The sequence below is a fragment of the Vanellus vanellus genome (assembly GCF_965231255.1).
Source record: "Vanellus vanellus genome assembly, chromosome: 17".
In the NCBI taxonomy this organism is placed as follows: domain Eukaryota; kingdom Metazoa; phylum Chordata; class Aves; order Charadriiformes; family Charadriidae; genus Vanellus; species Vanellus vanellus.
The window spans coordinates 7978874-8000591 of record NC_138922.1 but is presented as its reverse complement, the minus strand read 5'-3'; the positions used below and the strand labels follow the sequence as shown (position 1 = coordinate 8000591).

Here is a 21718-nt window from a genome sequence, read left to right as displayed (position 1 = left end):
GCCTGCCGCTCTCATGGCACTGGAGGGGCACAGGATTTGCAGGCTCCTTGCAGCCTCCCGTGGGGTGTTTTTAGGGGTCTGTGGGTTGGAAAAGGTTGCCAGCCTCTATAAGGGGTTGAAATAATTAATCAGTTCTTGGCAGAGGGGAAAGTAGGGAAGAAATATATCCGCAAGGAATTTCCATCACTGCTGGATGAGGATGTGGATTTTGAAAGGTTGGCAAAGCCCTGGTGAGCCCTTACCCTCTCCCATCAACACGAGAAGATCCTGCTCTCACCTGGGAGGAGAATCCAGGTCCAGACCCAAAACCTTTCCCCCATCCTGCTCGCTGGGCAGCTGCAGGCTCAGACCTTGCTCCCCGCAGCTACGTGTCCCCCGTAGTGGCTGTGCCAGGTGCCAGCCGCTCTCCAAGAAGCTTTTCACCACCGCAGTGCCACTCCTCAGCTTCCTGCTGGGGTGTGGGTGCTGCCCCACGTCTCTATCTTGGGCAGCACATACGGTGGCTGCTCTAGGCTTGCACCAACCACTTCTTTCCAAACTTGCTCAGCCTGAGTTGTAACTTTATCTTTGCCAGCAGCTCCGGTGGCCAGGGAGCCGAGAAGGGTGTCAGAAGTGGGGGCATGGCTTGGGCAAATACCTCGAGAGGCTAAACTCAGCCTTCACTTTCTGTTTGAGAGCCTCAGGGCTGATGAAAAACTAAGTTCAGCTTTTCAAAGGGGAAAACCTGATGCTGAAGAGGAGAAAGATGCTGAGGATGGCCAAAACACTATGGGCCAGTGGCTCTGCTCCCATGGGTGCCCGTGTGCCGGGCTGCTCTGGGCTGCATGCACAAGGAGCAGCAGCCGGAGCAGCTGGGGTTTCCATCCGCCCCGGAGTCTGTGCTGCCCGGACCCAGTCCTGGTGTGACCAGGAGCTCAGATGGCAGGGTGGGAGAGCTGTTCCCCAGCAAGGTGTCACCCACCAGCTCTTGCAGTGATGGTGGTACACGAGAGCCGCTAACGCACAGTGGTGCTGAGCTGCGGGGTACGGCAGAGGACCGAGCTCTTCAAAACACAAACAAGAAGGTATCAACCCAGCTGGGAACCCATCAGGCAGGAGAGGCAGACACTGAGTTACCCTGCAAAGGTTTTTGCGTGCCGGGGAGATGCATCTCTGCCACTGCCCAGCAAAGCACACAGAGCCCTTCCCACCATTCCCTCGGGGCAGGAGGAGGATTGGGAGAAGCATTTCAGAGGTGGAGGCTCCGACTAGCATGTACACTGGAAAGGTACCTTAAAAGGCATTTGCTGGCTGGAGGTTTCAAGGGCAGCTCAGTTACCCAAAAGCAGCCAGAAGCACTTCTTCAAAGACCCACTTTGGTAGACATGCTGGGGGAATTTTCCAAGCCACATCCGTGCTTTCGCCATCAAACGAGAGGTATCATTTCCCCTTCCCTTTCTCTGTTTCAGGTTTGGTTTCTGGGCAGGATAAGCAGAAGCCCAGCCCAGCACAGGGGCTGGGACCCCTGTCACAGACCATGGCCGGTTCCTCCCCGTCACCACAATCCTCAGGACCATGTTACCCTCCAGCGAGTTCTTGACTCCATTGCAGGGGTTGAAGACAGATGTCTGTCCTCCACCTGAGGACACAGCAATGATTTACAGCTGCCCAGCACAGAAGCTGCAACTCCCACATGAGGCTTTCCCCTGATATTTCTCCTTAAGCGAAGGGGCCCTGGCTGCAGCGGTGATGCTGGGTGGGGGGTGTTGATGAGGGTTTTGCAAAAGGGATGGCTCCAGCTCAGTGCCTTGGCCCCAAACTGCCTCAGCAGCCTGTGAACATGCTCCTGGAGGGGAAGAGCAAGATGGGAGTGGGCAGGAGCAAGGATCCCCACAACGCTGATGTGAGATGCTCTGTCACATGAGGGGCTGTGAAATTTATCCCAATTAACGCGAGCGTCAGGTTGAAAGGGAGTGGAGCAATTCAGACAGAAACCAATGCAGCAGAGCGTGGTGCGGAGCTGCACTCCCTGGTCCCCTGCAGACACGGAGAGAGCCCCACGCAGGACCCCCCCGACACCCTCCAGCCAGGGCACAGGCACTGGGGTGCTGCAGACACCACGGGGGTGGGGGTGGGAGGAATAAACACAGCTGCCTGCAGAGGAGGCTGCAGCTAAGGGCAGGGGAAGATACCAGGCTCTGCACCAGCATCTCTGCAGGTGTCCTCCCTGCCATGGGCAGGGCAAAGCTGCCCTGATGGGGAGAGTCGGGTCCTGCCGGCCCAGAGCTGGGTCCTGCCCTCTTTTTGAGCCAAGACCCTCTCTCTTTGGGCAGCAAGTGGCTTGGGAAACACAAGGCAAGGCTATTCTGTAAGAGAAGAAGCATTGCTGAAACACCTCTCCGGGATCCCAGTGATGCATCCTGACAGGAACAAATCAGTTTGTCTTTTCATCTGAGCCACACTTGGGGCTGGAGCAAGCATTTGTGTGCGGCTCAGTAGCCATGTCAGCGAGCAAAGCGGCCCCGGCAGCGGCAGAGCGATTGCTGGCGATGGGAACACAGCAGAGGGACATGAGTTGACACCTGCGTTCCTTCAACCCCTGCCCGGCACCTGCCTGCGGGCAGCCACTCCCAGTCCCTGCCCAGCATGGAACAACATGATCAGACACTGCTTTTGCCCTTGGTCTGGTGAGATTCTGGGTCAAGGCTCAGTCTCTGGTGGTGGCCTTAATAAAAAAGCTCAAAGCCCTCCTGGTACAAGCAGCAATTGGATCAAGCAGAGTGTGGAGAGGCCCCTCGGTGCACGAGTCAGTTCCAACAGATCTTCCTCAGCTCCCATCCCACCTCACTACCCATCACCACAGCTGAGCCTTTCCAGAGTCCTCCTCTGCTCTGGGCTTCAATGACATTGTCAACCCCTGATTCTGTTATTTAATCTAGGACCTTTGAAAACTAATCTAGCTGTTTCAGACTGTGCTTTCATAGGCAGATTTAGCATTTTTGGTGAAATTGTCCTTAGGAGATAAAGATGAATATAAAAATTGTTAATGCAGCTCCTTTAGCGCTGATTGATTGAGCATGCACTGTCTGATCTCACCCTTCCGCTGCCGTCTCAGATAACCAAGATAAACCCAGATCACTCCCAGATCTCCTGACTTAGCAAAGCTAGTAAGAGAGAGAAATCCTTGCAAGAGGCTTTGTGGTGGTGGAGGGTTTACTCTGAGCTGTGCCTTAGGGTGGACTCAGTCAGAAAGAGCTAAGGGAGGGCTTAGTTACTACAGTGAAATTAAGAAAGGAAATTCAACACATTCAGAGGATGAAATTCTGGCTCCTCCCTAATTCGCAGGGAAGGAATGAGTTTGGTGGGGCTCAGATCTCCCCCAAAAACTTTTAAGGGCAGATCAGGGAGATACTACAACAGGTGAGTGGGGCTGAGCTGACAATGAGTAGGACCAGGCAAGGGAGACAGTGAAGTAGAAACTCCTGAGCTGGCTGTAAATCCTCCACTTACAGCTGTTCTGCCCAAGGCAAATAGACAAGTAATTAAGCTATCAGAGATACAGTCTGCCAGACCAAACAATGAGGCTAAATTGCAGGTTCATTTGAAATCAGTCCTGCTGTTTGCAAATCATTTTCTCTGATTTCATTGCTCTGCACTGATTTCAGCTGGTCAGCACTTGCTCAAGGCTATAAGGTGGTCGCTGGTTCCCAGGATCCTTTTCAGGGGTCTGGGGGAGGCTGGGTTTGCTTTGGATGGTGGGGAAAGACATTAATTGGTGTGCGAGGGAAGGAGGGTGATGCAGGTGCCAGGCTGCTGGGCTCTGATAAAGCTGCTGATACCACTTATCTGCAATGGGTCAGGTCCCCCAGAGCCATAAAGTGGTATAAAGCCCTTGGACCAGAGCCAGGCTGTGCTGGTGCCTGTCTTTTGCCGGCAATCTGTGTTGTCTCATTAGGCTGCATTACACTTGGAGATATCACGATAGATAGGAAAACTGTCTTCCTCCTGAGCACTGTTAAGCCTGCAGGGCTGAATATGTCTCTGGTGTAATGCCAGTGCCTGCAGTAGGAAAGGAGAATTTGGCTATATGAGGCTCTCCTCACTCAGCAGCAGCTCCTTGCTGCTCTCCTTCACAACTTGGAAAAGGGAGGCAAATGTCACTAGAGCTGAGATGGGTCAGCGGATGGTCTCTGAGCCCCAGAGCCTCTCCTGCAGCAGGGATGTGCTGGGAATCCCCATCCAGAGGTAACCAGGGCTGGACCCTTAGATCCAGTGGTGCATTAGGGGTTTCTTCTCCTCTTCAGTTTAGGCTAAGTTCATCCCACTCCCCAGGAAAAGTCTGAACACCTGCGCAGCTTGGGTGCCCAGGGCAGAACCACACAGTGCCTGCAGCAGATCTGGGTCTCTGGGGTCTGTGTGACCCAGCAGGCAGCTCGGGTTGGGGCTGTACCCCCACTCTGTGCGGCTGCTGGGGCAGGAGAAGGCTGAGCATGCGCTTGAGGCATGTTAGCATGAGGTCTCCACCCTCAGGGGGCCATTACAGCACTGGGACACCCACAGAAAGGATTGTGCTGACACCCATGAGTTTTTGACGAGTTCTTGGTGTCCTGGAAGTAGAGAGAGTTGCCTTGGCTTTGTTGAAGTCCCCCTGAGGTTTGCTGCTCTCATCTTCCTGGCCCCACCTGGTGTGCCATGTGTGCACTGTTGAACCATGATGCTGGCCTTGCCACTTGTAAATTATCTGATCCAGACACCATGGCTCATGATATCAATTTTTGTGCTGTAGATCAGCTTCCAGTGCTTGAGACCAATGGGTGGTCTGGCTGCAGGATGGTCTGTGTTGGGCCTGGGTTCAGCTTCCTGGCCTCAGGCAAGCCTGGAAACCCCCTGTCCCCTGGGTTGGTTTTCATCTTTTCTGGCTGTTACTGCCAAGACTGATCATCTGACCCAGCAGAACTGTCTCTGCTGTCAGGGGAAGTAATGGGCAGATATATTTAGTAACGTCAGGCCCAGGCAGTCGAACAGTGATCGGATGGGTGCAGATGGCTCTTGGAAGTATGGTCTGTTCCTCTGGCTTGGGGCCGTCTGCTGATCTCGAAGGAGGGAACTGGAGATCGAATTCAGTCTCTTAAATAAACTTCTCAGTAAAGATTAATTTCTTTCCAGTTTAATCAACAACACTAGATTGCTCTAAAGGGAGTTGTAAATAAGAGGATCTCAATGAGATATCGACTGTCACCTCCAGGCTTAGGCACAGTTTCATTCTGTTTCTAAACAATTTCTTTTTCACTCCAAGCAGGCTCCTAACTGGGCTCTGTAAATGCAGTGGGTTTCCAAAGGGGAGCTGCTGGTGTAGCCAGGCTCAGGTTAGCACCAGCTTCATAAAAAAGCTGAAATGGCCTGGCTAGCACAAGCTGCTGACCCTCCCTGGGGTGACACTTTACTAACCCTAGTGATCACCCAGATCTGCTTTGCTGCTGCCCATGGATGCCCAACGGCTGTATGGGCTGACAGCTGGAGGGGTGTTAGCTGGGGCTGCCCCAGTGCAGGCATGGGACTCCCTAACGTGAATGCCAAGGAGCTGGGTGTGAAGCACAATTCAAGCAGCACAGCAGACCTGCCTTTGTGCTCTCTGCTCTGCAACTGATCGAAGCTGGCAGCAAGAAACGTCTCTGCTCAGGGCTGCCTTCCAGCCCTGCCTGACCATGCCCCGTGGGCGCCTCCTGCAAGGAAGGGCTGTGTTTCCCGGGAGCAAGGGCAGGGAGCCCTGGGATCTTTGCAGAGCCGAGGGGGGAGACCTCTATCATGGTAGACGGAGTTGGGGGGGGAGGTGGAGCTGGAGAAGGACCAGCGGTGATGTGGAAGCTGCCACGGGCCCTGCCTGCGTGGAGGGGAGCTCCCACGGTCTCCCCGCCCCCGGGTGGGACCGGTCTTCACCCCCCCACCCCACACCCCTCCTCCTCCGGGCGGGGGAACCCTGCGAGCGCGGCGGGTACGGCAGCGGCCAGGAGCCGGGCACCGCTCCGCTATCCTGCGGGGGATTGGGACCGAACCGAGCCGACCCGGGTCGTGCCGAACAGAACCCAACCGGACCAAACCCAACCGTGCTGTGCTGAACCGGGCCGGGCCGAACCGGGAACCCCTGCGGAGCCGCACCGGGACTAACGAGAGCAGGACCGGGCCGAACCGGGCGGATCTGAGCCGGGTGCTGTCCGCGGTGCTGAAGGAGGAGCGGGCGCTGTCCGCGGTGCTGCAGAAGCGGCCCGGCCCGGTTCCCCCGGCGGCCGGGGCCGGCCCATGCACCCCCGCCATGGAAGCCCGCGCCGCCGGCTCGGGGGGGGCTGGCTACAACGAGTCGCTGCTGCACAAGGTAGGGCTGGGGGCAGCGGCGGTGCTCGGAGAGAGGGGGAACCGGGGAGAGGGCTGCAAAGTGTACGGGGGGGAGAGGGTGGGGGGGGGTTCCAAGGCGGCGGGAGGGCAACTGCCGGGGTCGGGTGTCTGCTTGAACTTGCCCAGTAAACTCTGTTCCTCTCCCCTCCTCGCTCCTCTTCCCCCGGTGGGGTCTATCCGCCACCCCCCATCCTGGCGTGGCGGGGGGTGCGGCTGCAGCTCTTCCCCTTGCCTCTCCCCGCGGCAACCGGGGCTGGGTAACCCGCGGGCTCAGTCCTGGCCCCGGTCCCCGCCACCTCTCGGTGGCAGGGAGGGGAGCGGCAGGATCGGGCGTGTTTGCAAAGCAAAGTGGGCAGGAGAGCTGGAAAGGGGCCAGCCCCGCGGCACAGCCCGCAGTCGGCGTTCAGCCGCTCCCGCTGTTCTGTGTATGCTTCAGGGGGTTGCGGGGGGGAACTGCCCCCCGGGACTCTGTTTGTCAGAACCAGCCTAAAGAGTTGAGACTTCCCTGCCATGAAACAGCGGTGTCCCAAGAGATGTCCATCCCTGCCCTCCTTGTTTTAAAATCCTTCTTTTCTGTGGGGTCTCTGAGACTGTGTTTTGTAATTCCACATTGCACGGAGAGTGGCTGGGGCTGCTGCTCTGCCCACAAGACCTGGGTGGCTCAGGCTCTGCTGCAGGATCTGCTGGAGCATGGCTTTTGCTCCCTGCAGTCAGATGCTGCCCTGCAACTCCAGGAGACATGGAGGAGACGCTGATCCACCCATCACTCCTTCTTGCTGTCTTAACACTGCTTTGCTGCAGTCCCTGGTGACTCTGCAGGGATCAACACCCCTGGGGAACAGGGGCAGAGCAGGGCAGGGGAAAGAGCTGGGGCTGGCTCTTCACAAATCTCGGTCTATTTTACATCCTGCTCTACTCAGGGCAATGTTCCCAGCCCTTGATTAGCAGGAAAATATCAATTACTACCAACTCTCATTTCTGTTGTACACTGAGTACGTAGGACGTGCCTCCGGGGATGACTCAAGAAACTTTGATTCTTTGCAAAGCCTTAACTCTCTCTTCTCCAGCAATGAGCTGCTGCAGTAAAGGAATGACATTGGTGGAAATGAATCTCTGGGCAGAAGAGCTGCCTGAGCAAATAACCATCCCAGTCCCATCTTCTCTGCTGTTTCCCTTGGTGTTTTGCTGCCACTCCTGGCTGGGTTGCTTGTCTTGCAGAAACAAGCCTGCTCTTGCTCCAGGGACGTGAGGCAGCAAATACCTCGCTAGATCTTGTTTCTGAGCAAGGAATCACATTTCAGATGTGCTGAGAAACCCTGAGAGAGCTTTGCGCTCTGGAGGGAAAGGTTAAATGATTTCTGGTTGGTGGCTAAACTCAGGCCTAGGGAGGAAACGGGCTAGGAGCAAATCAAAGCTGGAACAACAGAGGTTTATTCTGGGCTGTTCCAGCGAACTTTCACTTGGCACAAAATGACAGATTCTGCTTTCAGGTGATTTAACCCACTGCCAAATCATTCTTCCTCCCATGGGATGTTTGGATCCATTTAGCTGGAATAAGCCCAGGGAGAGAGGGATGTTGCCCTGGGCTGTGGTTGATCCAAGGTGTTAGCAGGGGATTTGCAAACAGGGATCCCCTGCACGATCTGAGCCAGCTTTTGTTTGATGTGCAGCCCTAGAGCTCATGTCTACAGAGCTGAAATACAGCCTCTGCCAGGGCAAGGGCCCAGTGGGGCTGGCAAAGGGCCCTGGACTCTGGCTTGAGCCACTGTAAGGGGCTTGGCCAGCAACTGGACAGGGTGGGGACAGCTCTGAGGTGTCCCTGTGGCACAGGACAGCTCGAGGCAGCATCCAGGTTGCCCTGGATCACTGCCCAGAGCATGGGAGATGTAGCACAATTTTGTATATAGAGCAGGTAAAAATAAGTCTCGGTAATGCATCCCTGAGAGACTGTGAGAGCAGGGTGGTGCGGGGCCGAAAGCAGCTGTGGCTTCACTCTCAGACCTCTCCCACTGCCGTGTCCTGGCTGAGCTCTGCAGGCAGCTGTGCTGGGGTGCACGTACACAATTGTCACAATTTGTTGTGACAAATCCTGCTGACCCGGGGCAAACCTTTGGGGTTGGGTCTTCAGCAACTCTCTGAGAGCAGCAGCAGAGCCCATGGAGGGCACCTCTCCCCTCCCTGGACCCCTCAGGTCTGGGGTTTTACCCTGTCAGGTACCTACTAGCTACATTTAACTCAGGTCCAGCTACCGCATGCTAAAGCTCAAAAATGAACTGGGAAGATAACCTCAGCCCACACGCGCTATCCCAGATCTCTTCCTGCTTGGCTGGCACTGGAAATGCAGCAATCACCTCCCTACGCTGCCTTGACAGCCGTGCAAAACTTCTCTTCCCTAGGCATGTTAGACCAAAATATCTCCTTTGCTCGCTGGCAAGTATGGGTAGAGGAGATCTGGGTGGATTTGCTTTCGTTGCCCCATCGCTCTGCCTTGTCTCTACAACCTGCACCAAGCCAGCAACAATTTTGAAGGCACGTGATTCATCTAGGTTTGAATTAGTCCAAAGCCCCTAATTTGAGGTGTGGGAGGGATATTTGCTCTTTCCCTAAGGCAGAGCTGGCAGACAGGTCGGCTCAGGAGTGTGTTACAAGCTGTGCCCGCTTTTCTGCTGTGGCTGTGGAGCAGGTGAGCTGCGGGGTGGTGGGGAATGAGGTTACCTCTGCCCATCCAGTGGAAATAATTTCCTTTAGCTGGAAACAAGAATTGCTTTGACTGTGCTGAGGCTCAGGAGCTTTGGGACTGTCACCGAGTGGGTCTCCCAGTCTTGGCCAGGTTTTTCTCTGTGCCTTGGCCAGCCTGTCTGTGCATGCACCCCGGCAAAGCACCGGACCATCCCCACACCACTATGCAGAGAGGAACTGTAGCACCAAAAGGAATCTTTGAACTTTTTTGACAAAGTTTTCCAGGCAAAGGAAAACCCCCTGGAAAACCTGGGGTGCTGGGGAGGCCGGGCTGTGGCAGAGGGTGCTGGCAAGAGGCAGGGCAGGTACGGAGCTTCATTGCTGGCAGGCTTCGTGCTGTCATCACTCAGACATGTCCAGCCCGAGGTTTCAACAGCTGGCTAGCCACATCCACTCCTCAGTGGGGTTTGTATTCTTTTATGTTTATTTCGTAGCCAGGAAGACCATGATAGTTTCCACCGTGCTGTATCTCCACAGAGCCCGTGAGCTTTTCCTAAAGTCATTAGGAAAGTCTTTTGGCTGGTTCAGGCCAGCTTTTACTATTATTATTATTAAGTCATGAAGCAATTCATGAGTTGTCTTTATTATAAATCCCAATTAAATTATTGATAGGGGACTCTGCCTTTTATACATGTTCTCTGTAAATCCTGGGCTCTGGAGGCTTTCTGGTGCTTATTCCAGCCAGCTCTCCTGCCTCCATAATTAATGCCGTTCTCTGCATTAACTGCTCCCAAACACAGTGCTGCAGGGGGCAGCTGGTCTTGTTGCACCTCCCAGCACCAGTATTTTACCTGGGATTAGTGTGTAGCACCAAAAATGCAGCGCTGGGTTGCAGGAGCCCCATGGTAATGAACTCTTGGGGTGTTTTCCAATGTGGCTGCTCTGGGGCAGATCCCGCTCTCTGCATGAGGAACATTCCTGGGCCCTGGGACAAAGCCAAGGGGAGCTTGGGTGGGGAAATAACCGCCGGAAAAGGGGTGACGCAGCTCCTCTAACCCACGTGCAAGGGTTTCACCCAGAGATTTCAGCCTTCCTACATCCCCCCAGCTCCCGCGCAGGCTCCCAGCCCGTGAGGCTGCTCTGAATGTGCAAGTGACCCGCAAATGGCTCGATGTCTAGTTAGGGAGGGCACAAAAATCTCTGGCCGTGGATCTGGTCGCAGGTTGCTGCCTCTCAGCCCTGCAAAGGTGCAGGGCTCCTTCCTGCCAACAGCTCCGCTCAGCAGGTCAGGCTTGGAAAAGCCTGGAGGCATTTGGGGTTTGGGATGTTTTTTTCCGAGGGAAAAAGCTGATTCACTGAAGCGAGCGTTCCACTGAAGTGTATCGGCGTTAACAGGCTCCAGGCAGGTCGTGGTGCGGTGATTTATGTGAGGCAGGATGCTGGTCTCCTGCCAGTCCATGTTCCTGTTTTGTTTGCGGACCTCAAGCTCCTTGGCTTTTGGTTTCAGCCCACTCCTTCAGGGTCTGCGGGGTGGCAGGAACCATGGTGCCAGGTGCCGTGACACGTGCCTGGTGGCTGGTTTCCCCATGGCCTCCTGGGGCATGAAATCAGGTCTTGATCTGCCAGGGCTGTTCGGGCACTTGATTAAACATATTTCTCCATGCTCACCTGCTCTGTACTTCACTGGGGAGTACACGCAGTGCCTGAAGTGGTGCCAGGCTGGGTTTCACCCCGGGGCTCCGTGGTGCAGGGGAGGTGATGGAGAGACAGGACCAGCCACGCGTGTAGGCTCTCCTGACCATTGGGAAGATGCCGAAGCAATAGCTCCTGCTTGGCAGGTGAAGAGTGACCTTCGTGATGTCACCTGGGGTGGAGCAGGACGGCTGGAGCTGCATTGGTCTAAACGCAAATAAAGGGGGAAACAATAATGCAGCGAAGCGCGGCACAGGCAGATGCAGAGTGGGGAGGTTCAGTCCCAGCACCTCATCGGCTCAGGGGTGGCAGGGGGACCAGTGACAGGGGGGACACTGCCCTGGGGCTGGTTCAGCGCTCACCAGGGCTGCAGCTACAGGAACACCCATGTCCTGAACTGCAGAGCCAAAACCACTTCTGAGTAAGAAGCCAGTTAGCAGGGTGTTTATTTTAACTTGTGTCCTCACGAAAGGGTTGAAAGTGCCTTGGTTTCCTGAAAGGATGGGAATGTTTGTGCCGGTGGCTCTGTCAACAAAACCCAGATACCAGCAGAGAGGGGAGGGAGGGGTTTGCATTTGCAGTGTTGGTCTCCCTTAGGCTGGGGATTTGGAGGAACATGGGCAGGAGCAGGAGGGAGGATGGGCTGCCCAGGAATGCGGTGTGGGTACCAGGACCATGGGCCTGACAGCTTGGGAGCTGCTCGGGAGGCGATGGCAATGCCCCAGCTCCAACACCTGCACAGCTCCCTTGTCCCTTCTGCTGGGGAACAAGCAAGCTTTTCTCCCTGTGGGAGAGCCCTGGGGCTTCCCACAAAGGGCTGGAGAGGCAGAGGGGCTCTGTGACTTCAAACCAAGCACCCTGCCGGTGGGGAGCACTGCGGGTCCATGGCACTATTGCAGCCCGGTGGCCTGGAGAGGCTGCGTGGCTCTGGCAGTGGCTGCCTGCAGCAGCTGTGGGAGACGGTCTCTTTATTAAACGGTTTTGGACCTAATCCAGCACTGCCAGAGTCCTCCCAAAGATGTTTTCTGCCAGGGCTGTGTGAGCCAAGGCTGCCTCTGCCTGGCAGCTTCTTGAGCTGGGGCAGGAGCATCCCTCCTGCTTGTTCTCCTTGATGGGCTGTGCTTTGCTTTCTCTTCCACCTCTCTGCTCTCTGAGAGGGCACAGCAGGGCTCAGGTCCAGAACTCAGCCCAGGACATGTTTCATTTACTACAGAGATGGTCAGAGGGATGGAAATTCCTCCCCGAGCAGGCAACAGGACCAAAGGTGACAGCAAAGGACAGGGCGCAGCAGGACAAGCCATCTGTCCACGGTTGCCGGCAGCCCGTGGGGACAATCTGTTGCCAAGCGGGGCTGTTCAGTGGAGTTGTGCCATGGAGCTGCCACGGGGCTCACGGCTCTGCAACGGGCTGGGGCCAGGCTGGTCCCTGCCAATCCTGCCATGTTCACTGCTGCAAGCCCTGGCATCCCCCGCCCCAAATGCCTGGCCCCTGGCTGCCCGCCGTGCCTGCTGGTTCGGGCTCCTGTGTGCTGATGCCTCTTTACCTGGTCCTTGCAGACAATCCTGGTTGGAGACAGCGGCGTGGGGAAGACGTCTCTGCTGGTCCAGTTTGATCAGGGCAAGTTCATTCCTGGCTCCTTCTCCGCCACTGTGGGCATTGGGTTTACGGTAAGAGCCCAGTCCCGTGTCCCCGGGCTGTGCAACCTCGCTCACCCTTGTGGGAGCAGTTTCATTTGGGTAATCATAATCTATGATTCTACGATTTTAAGCAGTGCTGAGCACAAAGAATTGGGAGAATTTGCTTTTGCGCTGCTGGATGAGGGGCCTGGTTCGGCTGTGTGCTTGCTGGCAAGCTGGGGGCAGGCGTGCTTCGGGCTGCTGGGGGGGATGGAGGATGGATGAAGCTTCATGTCACAAAACCCATGGTGGGGCCATGCCCGTGCAACGCCCTTTGCATTGCACCTGCCTTTGGAGCGTCCCTCTCTCCTGGGGAGAAGCCAGCCAGTGCCCTGCCTGTGCAGCCTGGGGCCCTCGCAAAAAGTCAGGCAGATGGTGTCAGCGCCTGGGAAAAGCAGTAGGCTGCAGTCCAGTGCTATTTGCAGAGCTGCTGTGGGGCTGGTGAGCGGCTCCGGCACGTGTGTCCCCTCTCCTGGGGGAGCCTGGGACAGAGACAGCACTTGGGACCTCACCGCACAGCGAGACCGGCATCCCTCCAACAGCCCTGGCAAGGCTGGGGCTCAGTGGGAGGCTATTACCCGTGGGGATTTTCTCTCTAGTCCAGGCCAAGGAAGCAGGGAAACACATGTGAGGAGTCTGGGACCAAGCAGCCCAGAGCTGACATCGCAGGAGTGCCAAGCCCTGGGCAGGCAGAGGAGACTCAGCCATGCTCCTGACCTTTGCTGGCTCCCGGCTGCCTCATTTCTCCTGCAGCAAATGACAGCGGGTGGAGGTGATGCTCAGCCAGGCGTTTTTCCTGCACGGTTTGCTGTATCCTTCCAGCCCCTTTCCCCAGCAAGCTGCAGGGGAGTCCAGCAGATTCCAGGAGCTCCGAGTGCCTCCAGCTCTGGGCACTTCCCTGGCCAAAGAGCATATATAAACTATAAATCCCCTGTCTGGGTCTGAGAGCAGTTACGGGACTGGAAATACAGGTTCCCTTTCCCGAGGGGCAGAGGAAGGCTTGGCTGGAGCTGGAGCCGGCAGCCGGGGAAGACACGGAGGCGGGTGCTGTTGCAGAGGGCATTTCTGCCATCAGACCTCCCATGGCCACCGTTGGCCTTACCCAGAGAGCGGCGAGGGGCACAGCTCTGCACTGGAGCCCCACGCACCTAAATGCCAGTGGCGTGAGCAGGGCTGGGGGGGTTGCACTGAGATTAGCCCCAACATGGGGGAGATGGGCTGGGTATCCCAGAGAAGAGAAATCGGGGGGGGGGGGGGTGAAGGCTCCTGTCTGTGGAGTGATGCCTGAAGACTCTGGGCAGCCGTAGTGCATTGACCTGGATGGGGTTTTGTGGAGTGAGGTTTTGGGGTAACACAACATCTCTGGCTCTCTCCTGGGACTTCTCCTGTATTCCCATGCCTGGGCTTTTCCCAAATGAAGTGCGCTATGAGTCGGATCTCAACAGCCGGCAGAGGATGGTGGGGGCCATGAGCAGCCGGAGGAGCCGGAGGCCTGGCAGCCATCCCAGTTGAGACGCAGGCGCCGCTGAACTGGCTCACCACAGCGCGTGGCTTCCGGCTAACGGCCGCTGCTTCTGGTTTCTTCCCGGCTTTGCTGCGCCTCAGTGCTAACCTGGGGCCCAGCTCGTCAGCCATTGGGGCTGCAGCAGATGGGGCAAAACCCCCACTGTCTGGTGGGGAGGGGAGCGGGAGCTGCTGTCCCCACCATCCCTGCTGTCCCCACCAACCTGGTGTGGCAGGGGGTGATTGGGCAGCACTGGGGTCTCCATCGCTGCATCCCGTGGCAGATGGGGGGCTGTTCATTTGTGGGGTGAGCAGTTCCTCCTCTCCCCATGGATGTGTCCAGAAAGACGTGCCAGGGCTCTGCCCACTGTCTGATGCCACCGAGCCCCCAGTAAACCTAAGCACCTGGGGTCCCCGATGTCGGGGGGCAGGGAGGCAGTTTTCCAGCCTTGAGCCTCCTTTTCCTCATCTCGGGGCCAGGCTGGGCAGGGAGGCGGCCGGGGCACAGCCTTGGGGGTGGCATTGACTGGGGAGGAGGAGGAGGAGGAGAAGGAGGAGGAGGAGGAAGAGGAGGAGGACGAAGGCGGGCCGGGCCGGGCCGGGTGGGGCCGCGGCTCCCGTTGGCCCCGCGGCGCCGGTTCTCGGCGGCTCCGCTCGGGCGCATCATGAGCGGCCCCGGCGGGGCGTCGGGGAGCGGGACCCACCCGGCGGGGAGTGGGGACGCCCCGTCGGGGAGCGGAGTCCCCCCGGCGCTGCCCCGGGACTACGAGCTGGCCGGCAAGGTGGGAGGCGGCGCGGGGGGGGGGGAGGGGGAGGGAGGGAGCGGAGCAGGGATGGACCCCCCGAAGCCCCGCTGCAGGTGGAGGTTGGGGTCGCCCCCCGACCCTGGGGGCAAGCGGGAGGCATCCGACGGGGGCCCGGGGGCCGCTGGTTCCCTCCGCTGCCGCGATCGCGCCCAGGAAGCGGCTGCGGGCCGGGGAAGGGGAAGGAAGCGGTGGTCCCTGCGGAGCCCCCCCGGCCCTGCCCGCCCGTGCCCCGGAGCCGGGGGAGATCTTTGCCCCGATTGCGTCCCTGCCCCGAGGTGGCGATGGGGGTCCCGGTCCCGGTGGCCCAGTTGCAGGAATAGGGCTTTTGGGGCTCTCGGCTTGCTGGGCAGTGGGATTCCGCCCGGGGGGGGGGGGGGGGGGGGGACGGACTACACGGCTGAGCTCTGCCCTCTGAAAGCCCGTCCTGCCCTTCTCCAGGCAAGGGGGGGCTCCTGCCAGCTGGGGGAGCAGTGCCTGCCCTGGTACAGGGCAGGGGAAGCAGGACCCCATCCAGCCCATCACTGCATCCCAAGGGCACCGGGGAGGGCGGCAGCGTGTGTGCTGCAGAGCTGAGCCAGCCCAGGGCCCCGCATCCACCCTGCAGCCCCCCGCACTGCAAATGCCCCCACGCCCCTGCCAGATATCGGGGTGGGAACCCTCCTCCCGAGTGCCCCCCTCTTCCCCAGCCCAGCTCAGCTGAGGGTCTCCCTGGGGCAGCACCCTCCTTTTCCTGGCAGCGTAGGGGATGCATGGGGTGGATGAACTTTTTACCTGAAAAATTTAATACGCAGCACCAGGCTGAGCCTGGTGCCAACGGTCCCAGCCCCGAGACCTCCCACTGCCTCACTGAGGCAGCTCCCAAAGCGGTCCTGCGCACTGTCACCTTCCCTAAACCGCTTTTATTCCTTCACCTTTATCCTCTCTGCTCTGACTTCTTTCACGGGGTGATGCTGGAGGGATATTTTTTGTGTTAGAGGGAGGAAATCAGTTGCCAGCTTGATCTGGAGCAAGGTGGAGGCAGAACTGGATGGTGTACCCAGCCTGGGCTAGGCAGGGGTGTCCCGGGGAAGGATTTGATCAGTAAAGTGAACTGTCAGGAGGCAGAGCACTTCCAGCCCCCGGCTCTGGCTGTGCTGGCCCATGGGGCGTTTGCTGTGCCATCCCTGTGGAGGGTGGGCACAGCTCGTTGCGTTCACCCGACCCAGGGGCAGCAGGGCCGTGTGGGTTTGCTTTGCAGGTTCCAGCATTCCTGCAGGGTGTGCTTGTGGGGATGGACCTTCTTGCTGGAGTCCTGCTCGCTGCCATTTTTAGGCAAGGGATAGATGCAGTTAGTGTCAGGTTAATTATTGCCGAGCAGGAAAGGGCTGCTGGTGAGAAGGGAGGAGAACACGGCATCAGGGTGTCCGGTAAGGCTGTGCTTACAGAGACCAGCATCAGTCCTGGCGGTCCTGGCTGCTGCCTGCCCAGGTCCAGAGGTGCCGGAGTGGCCGGAGAGCCTGGGCTGAGCCTGTTTGCTTAGCAGGAGGGGAAAAGGCACCATGTTTGCTTTGGTGTCTGCAGCAGGCAGGGCCCTGGGCACCAGCAGGGTGAGAGTCCCGGACACGTCAGGGTTTGCCCAAGCCATGCATCAGCCCTAGGGCTGGGCACACCCGGGCCAGGGGCAAAGCATGGGCGGAGGTGGCTCCACATGTCCAGGAGTTGTGGCCAGTTCCCCAGGAGCCTCCCGGGCTGGGAGACGGCCAGGGGACATCTCTTCTTGCTGCGGTACCTGTCTTCCCACCAGCTCTCCTCTTCTGCTCTCCCCCTCTCCGGTGGCTGGGGGCTGCTCCGCTGCCCTGGGGCACCACTTGGCTGCACCCCCGGGGGTCCCATCCCACTCCCACCTCTCACGGAGCTCCCCAGACCCGGCAGGACCAGTCCCAGGGAAAGAAACAGAGGAACTCAAGGGACCAGGGCGAGGGGGGGGCTCAGCACCAGCCAGGGATGCTGCCCCCTCCCTGTCCTGCTGACACCTCTCCCTGCGCCCATCTTGCAGGTGATGTTACTCGGAGACTCGGGCGTGGGGAAAACCTGCTTCCTGCTCCAGTTCAAAGACGGGGCCTTTCTCTCTGGGACGTTCATAGCCACCGTGGGCATAGATTTCCGGGTGAGACCACCACGGCTGCCAGCCCCTCGCCTCCCCTGACCCGCACCTTGGCCAGGACAGGGTGCTGGGAAGGGGTGATGGGGGTTTCCAGTCTCTGCACCCCAAATAATCTCCCAACCAGCTGCAGGTGCTTGCTGAAACCCTTCCACTTCTCCCTGGGAAAGCAGTAACAGACGGAAGACCTGCTGGGAATGTCAACTCTCACCTTTAAATCAGCAAAAATCCTCAGTTTAGCCCATTCCAGCCGGGTGTGTGGGCTGAGACCAATGTCTGGTGGGGACAAATGCTGGTTGCCATAATTTTGTGCCTTGAAAGGGCTGAATTTGGCTGCAGAGGAGTTGTTAAGGTCACCGGATCCCATTTAAACCCTCCCGCTGCCCTCTGTTGACCAAATTTCAGCTGCAGGCTCTCTCTGGGGATGCCTGGGCAGGCAGAGCTGTTCGCAGCACAAGGTAGAGCGGCATTTCGGCAGGCTGGAAGTCACAGGGGGTGTCCCCAGGCAGGGCTCTGCCCATGGCTGCCGACACGTGTCGAGTGCGGTTGGCGCTTCCTCTGCCCCCACAGCTGCCGCTGCTCTCGTTTTCTGCCGCCTTTGCTGCCCGGGCTGCTCCTGGCTTGCGAGGGGGAATTGGGGGGGTTGGTCAGCAGGGGTGGGGGCTGTGGGTTTGGTTTGGAGGGGTCTTGTGGCCTGTCCTTCCAATAAAGTAATGAAAGAAGAAAAATCTGCTGCATCCCACTGCTGGGCTCAGCACCGGTGGCCCCAGGGGTGTTGCGAGCTCCTATGTACCTGCTCTGCCTTACGCAAGTGTCCCCTCCAGCAGCTCACGGCTTGCTGCTAGTAGGTAATTCCCAGTCTCCTAGGGCACGTTTTTGTTTTATTCAGTCCATTTTCTCAAATTTTGTCATCTCCACATGGGCTGAATTTCCATTTCAAACAATTCCAGGCAGCCAAATTATTTATAGGGGTCTTCTCTTTCCAGACTCATCCCTCCAAGTACGATTCTTTAATAGTCTCAAAATAGCCCTTCGGTAACTCCTGGTTTTCTTTCTTCTGGTCTCTGGAGAGAAGTCTCTGTGGCTGCAAACCACCCAAACCCGGGAGATTTCCACCTGCTGCACTGGATAAAGCTGTGTGCTACCTGCAACCCCCCAACCCAGTGCGTGCAACCACCTTTAAGAGCTGAGCAAGGCTCCCACCAGCAAGGAAACCTGAGCTGGACAGCCAGCATCACCCACTAAGCATCCCCCAGCAGCTCGCAGCACCCAAAGGCCTTAAATTGCTGCAAATTGCCCAAATTTTTAGTGCAGTGGTGGTTCCTTCAGCACGTGGAGCAGAGGAATCCTGGCAGAAGGGTCAGGGCTTTATGGTGGGCAAACATAAAAGCAAACTTAGAAGTTATTAATAGATGCACATCTGCATGCAGTTCATGCTTCCCCAGCGCTGCCGAACTTCCCCCGGCCACGCGGGCAGGGGCTGCTGCAAGCCTGAGGTTAACCGGCAGGAGCCAGAGCGTGTCGGTGTCCCCGGTCTTCGTGGGGCAGCCCGCATTGTTAGCAGGCTCATTAGGGGACTTGGGAGCCACAGGACAGGGGTGCTGTCTGTAGGAGATGCGCGAGGCACCAGCTCCACAGCAGGCTGGGATCTTGCTGTCCTGCCTCTGCCAGGGACTGATTCTGCCCTTTTCCACCCTGGCACGAGGGGATGCTGCTCTGGCATGTCCCTGTAGCCACAATGCAGCATCGCAGCCCCACAGCAGCACCAGGGTTTGTAGCAATGAGGCTTCAACCTCCAGCTTGGCTTCATCCAACCACCCAGGGGAGAGCAGCCGAGGGGCTGGGACACAGCCGGCTCCATGCCGGGGCTGGCCGGCACCCACACCAAAGCGCACTTTGGACTGATGAATGTGCTCTTCTTCTCTTCTGCAGAACAAAGTGGTGGCTGTGGACGGTGTGAAGGTGAAGTTGCAGGTGAGCTTTGGGAGGGGGTGAGCAATTCCGAGCCAGATTGCTGGAAACCCTCCCCAGGCTGAGCATGGTGGTCCGGTGGGGCTGGGAACTGCAGGGCCATCCCCAGCTGGGGGGGGTTTCCCTCCCCGCTCTCACTGGGGTGGCTTCTCGGCAGATCTGGGACACAGCAGGACAGGAGCGTTTCCGCAGCGTCACCCATGCCTACTACAGGGATGCCCAAGGTGGGTTTGGGGTCCCACGGGGACAGTGGAAACTGGTTGGAACGCATCCCTCCAGTGGAGCAATGCCTCTGCCTCTTCCCTTCCAGCCCTGCTCCTGCTCTACGATATCACCAGCAAGATGTCCTTTGACAACATCCGCGTGAGTCCCTGCCATGGGTCGGGAGCACGTTTCTCCCTGGGGATCGGGGTCGTGGGTGCCCTGTGCGGTTTGCTGGGTGTTTGGGGCAGTTTGAAGCCTGTTGTCCACATAAGCAGCGGCTGTTTCGGCCAGACCCAGCCAGCTGGGAGCTCGTCCCCAGGGCGCCTGGCTGGGTGCTGCACGGCTGGGTGAGTTTTGTTTAGGGACGCGGTAAATGGCTGGAGGGAGAAAACATGGTTTGGGGTGGACGTGAACTATGTGTAGGCTTGAGCCGTAGCTGGGAGACGGGGCATTTTTGGGACTGTTCAGCTGTGATGCTGGAATGGTTCCCACGCCAAAAAAAAAAAAAAAAGAGTTGTTTTCTCCATCCTGGTGGGGAGGTGCGAGGGCTGAGGGGGGGGGCGGACAGGGCTACAACTCACCCAACACAGCCCCGCTGCCCCGCAGGCCTGGCTGACGGAGATCCACGAGTACGCCCAGAAGGACGTGGTGATCATGCTGCTGGGCAATAAGGTGCGTGCAGGGTCCCCCTTCACCCTGTGGTTTGCTGTGCCGTGCCGTGCCGTGCCCGCCCTGCCCTTGCCGTCCCCATGGCTGCGGAGGGATGGGGCTCAGTGGGCGCTCTGCCTGCCAGAGCACCCTGCCTGCACCCTCCGCCGGGCTCTGATGCTTTCTGGGCTCAGCCGGGCCCAGAGGTGACCCCAGAGGTTTGGGGTGGCTGGGGGGACCGGTGTCCCCGGCAGCCAGTGGGGGGCAGCACGAGGCTGAGGCTCCTGGTATGGGATGCTTCGGGTATGGGATGCTGCTGGACATGGGATGCCTACCCAGTCTTGGATGCACCCCCAGATTCCAGGTAGTCCCAAGTCCCAAATGCCCAACCAGGTCCCAGGTTCTCTCCAGGGATCCCAGATGCTTCCAGGTGCCCAATGCCCAACTGGGTACTCGATTTTCCAGGGGGACTGGATGCCCCCTGGGTCCTGGATGATGCTGGGTACTTGATGCCCATCTGGGAACCAGAAGTCCCCCTGGGTCCTGGATGTCCCCAGGTACTGGATGCTGCCCCAGGGCCCGGATGCCCCCCCCCCCCATCCCTGATGCCACCAGGTCCCGGATGCTCAACAGTTCCCGGATTCTTCTCCAGGCACTGGATGTTCCCGGGTCCCTGATGCCCCCAGTTCCTGGCAGCCCCCTGCGCACCCCACACTGCCTGCTTGCCAGATGCCCCCAGGGTGCCAGCTACCCCTGGTACGTGGTGACATTCTCTTTCCCTTGGCAGGCCGATGTGAGCAGTGAGAGGGCTGTGAGGACGGAGGACGGAGCATCGCTGGCCAGGGTGAGCCGTGGCAGGCTGCAGCCCCCTCAGACAATTGCACATCACTCAGCGTCCCCGTGCGGCCGTGCCATCCCCTGGGATGGGTGCCCAGACGCACCTGGCTCTAGCACGGGCAGTGTGGCAGCTGCTTGCACACAAAACCTGGGGCAAGGCGGGGATGGGACCGCACCTTGTCCCCAAGCCTCAACCAGGTGACAGGGACAATTTGGAAGGGCAGGAAGGCATTTCGGGGCTGGTCGCTGATGGGGCTGTGCTTCCCTTGCAGGAGTATGGGGTGCCTTTCATGGAGACAAGCGCCAAGACGGGCATGAACGTGGAGCTGGCCTTCCTGGCTATTGCCAAGTGAGTACCTAGGGGACCCGAGCAAGGGAGGAGTCCCCTGCAGCCCCACCACCTCCTGCACTGACACTGGAGAGGTTGTGGGGGGATAACACAGCACCACCACCCCAGGGAGCTGAAGCAGCGTGCAGTGCAGCCGTCGGACGAACCCCGCTTCCAGATCCATGACTACATCGAGTCACAGAAGAAGAAATCCAGCTGCTGTGCCTTTGCCTGAGCGTGGCGGGGAGGAGCCAGCAGCCCCGGGGGTGCAGGCAGGCGGGAGGCAGAGCAGGAGCCCAATCCTGCCGTCGATCCCCCGAGAGAACCAGGCTCTGACAAGCCAAGCATGGTCAGGACAATATGTGCAGGAGAAGAGCCATCACCCCCACACCAGGACCCAGGGGCCGGATCCTGCTGCCCTGTGGGGCAATGCCTGGAGCTTACTGTGTGCCACCGGGGGAATAACTGGTGTGATGACTGCTAGCTGGGCCAACAAGCCATGGTGATGCCTCCGTCACCCAAGCAGGATGCAGGATGCAGCCTCACACCTAGCTGAGGGCCCCCTGCAGTGGCTGGAGGGGCTGTGTGTGTGCCATGGATGAGCCCCTGTGCAGCCCCCGACCCTGTCCTCCCCTGCAGCCATCCCTGCTCTCAGCGCTGCTCTTGCCTGGCTGGAAGGGCCTGATCCAGCCCACCGCATCCCTGGAGCTGATGGGCTCTGGTTTCCCTCCAGGGACCCTCAGCTCTGCCCCTGAGCTGCCCCATGCCTGGGTGCAGCCGGTGCCCACGCTCGGCCGTGGCTCCTTGCTGCTGCGGTTCCTGCTGTTGGCTTTTATCCTCCTGCTGCCATAAGGGCAGCGACATC

At 58.6% G+C, this 21718-nt stretch overlaps 1 protein-coding gene across 1 annotated transcript; it reads left to right on the top strand.

Moving 5' to 3' along the window:
* Window positions 1-6191: 6191 nt before the first annotated feature.
* On the top strand, window positions 6192-21718 carry RAB37 (RAB37, member RAS oncogene family). Its single transcript, XM_082492335.1, has 10 exons — window positions 6192-6349; window positions 12297-12407; window positions 16761-16871; window positions 18798-18839; window positions 18994-19060; window positions 19147-19199; window positions 19647-19712; window positions 20476-20532; window positions 20798-20874; window positions 20983-21718. Exons 1-10 carry the CDS (start codon window positions 6290-6292, stop codon window positions 21086-21088), a joined length of 750 nt encoding a protein of 249 aa, XP_082348461.1. The 5' UTR covers window positions 6192-6289; the 3' UTR covers window positions 21089-21718.

Bases quoted from the DNA above. Each gene is read 5' to 3' on its own strand.
- RAB37 (XM_082492335.1), top strand. From the start codon at position 6,290: ATGGAAGCCCGCGCCGCCGGCTCGGGGGGGGCTGGCTACAACGAGTCG. The intron at 19,713-20,475 runs GTGCGTGCAGGG...TTCCCTTGGCAG, and splicing joins TCATGCTGCTGGGCAATAAG to GCCGATGTGAGCAGTGAGAG. The intron at 20,533-20,797 runs GTGAGCCGTGGC...CTTCCCTTGCAG, and splicing joins ACGGAGCATCGCTGGCCAGG to GAGTATGGGGTGCCTTTCAT.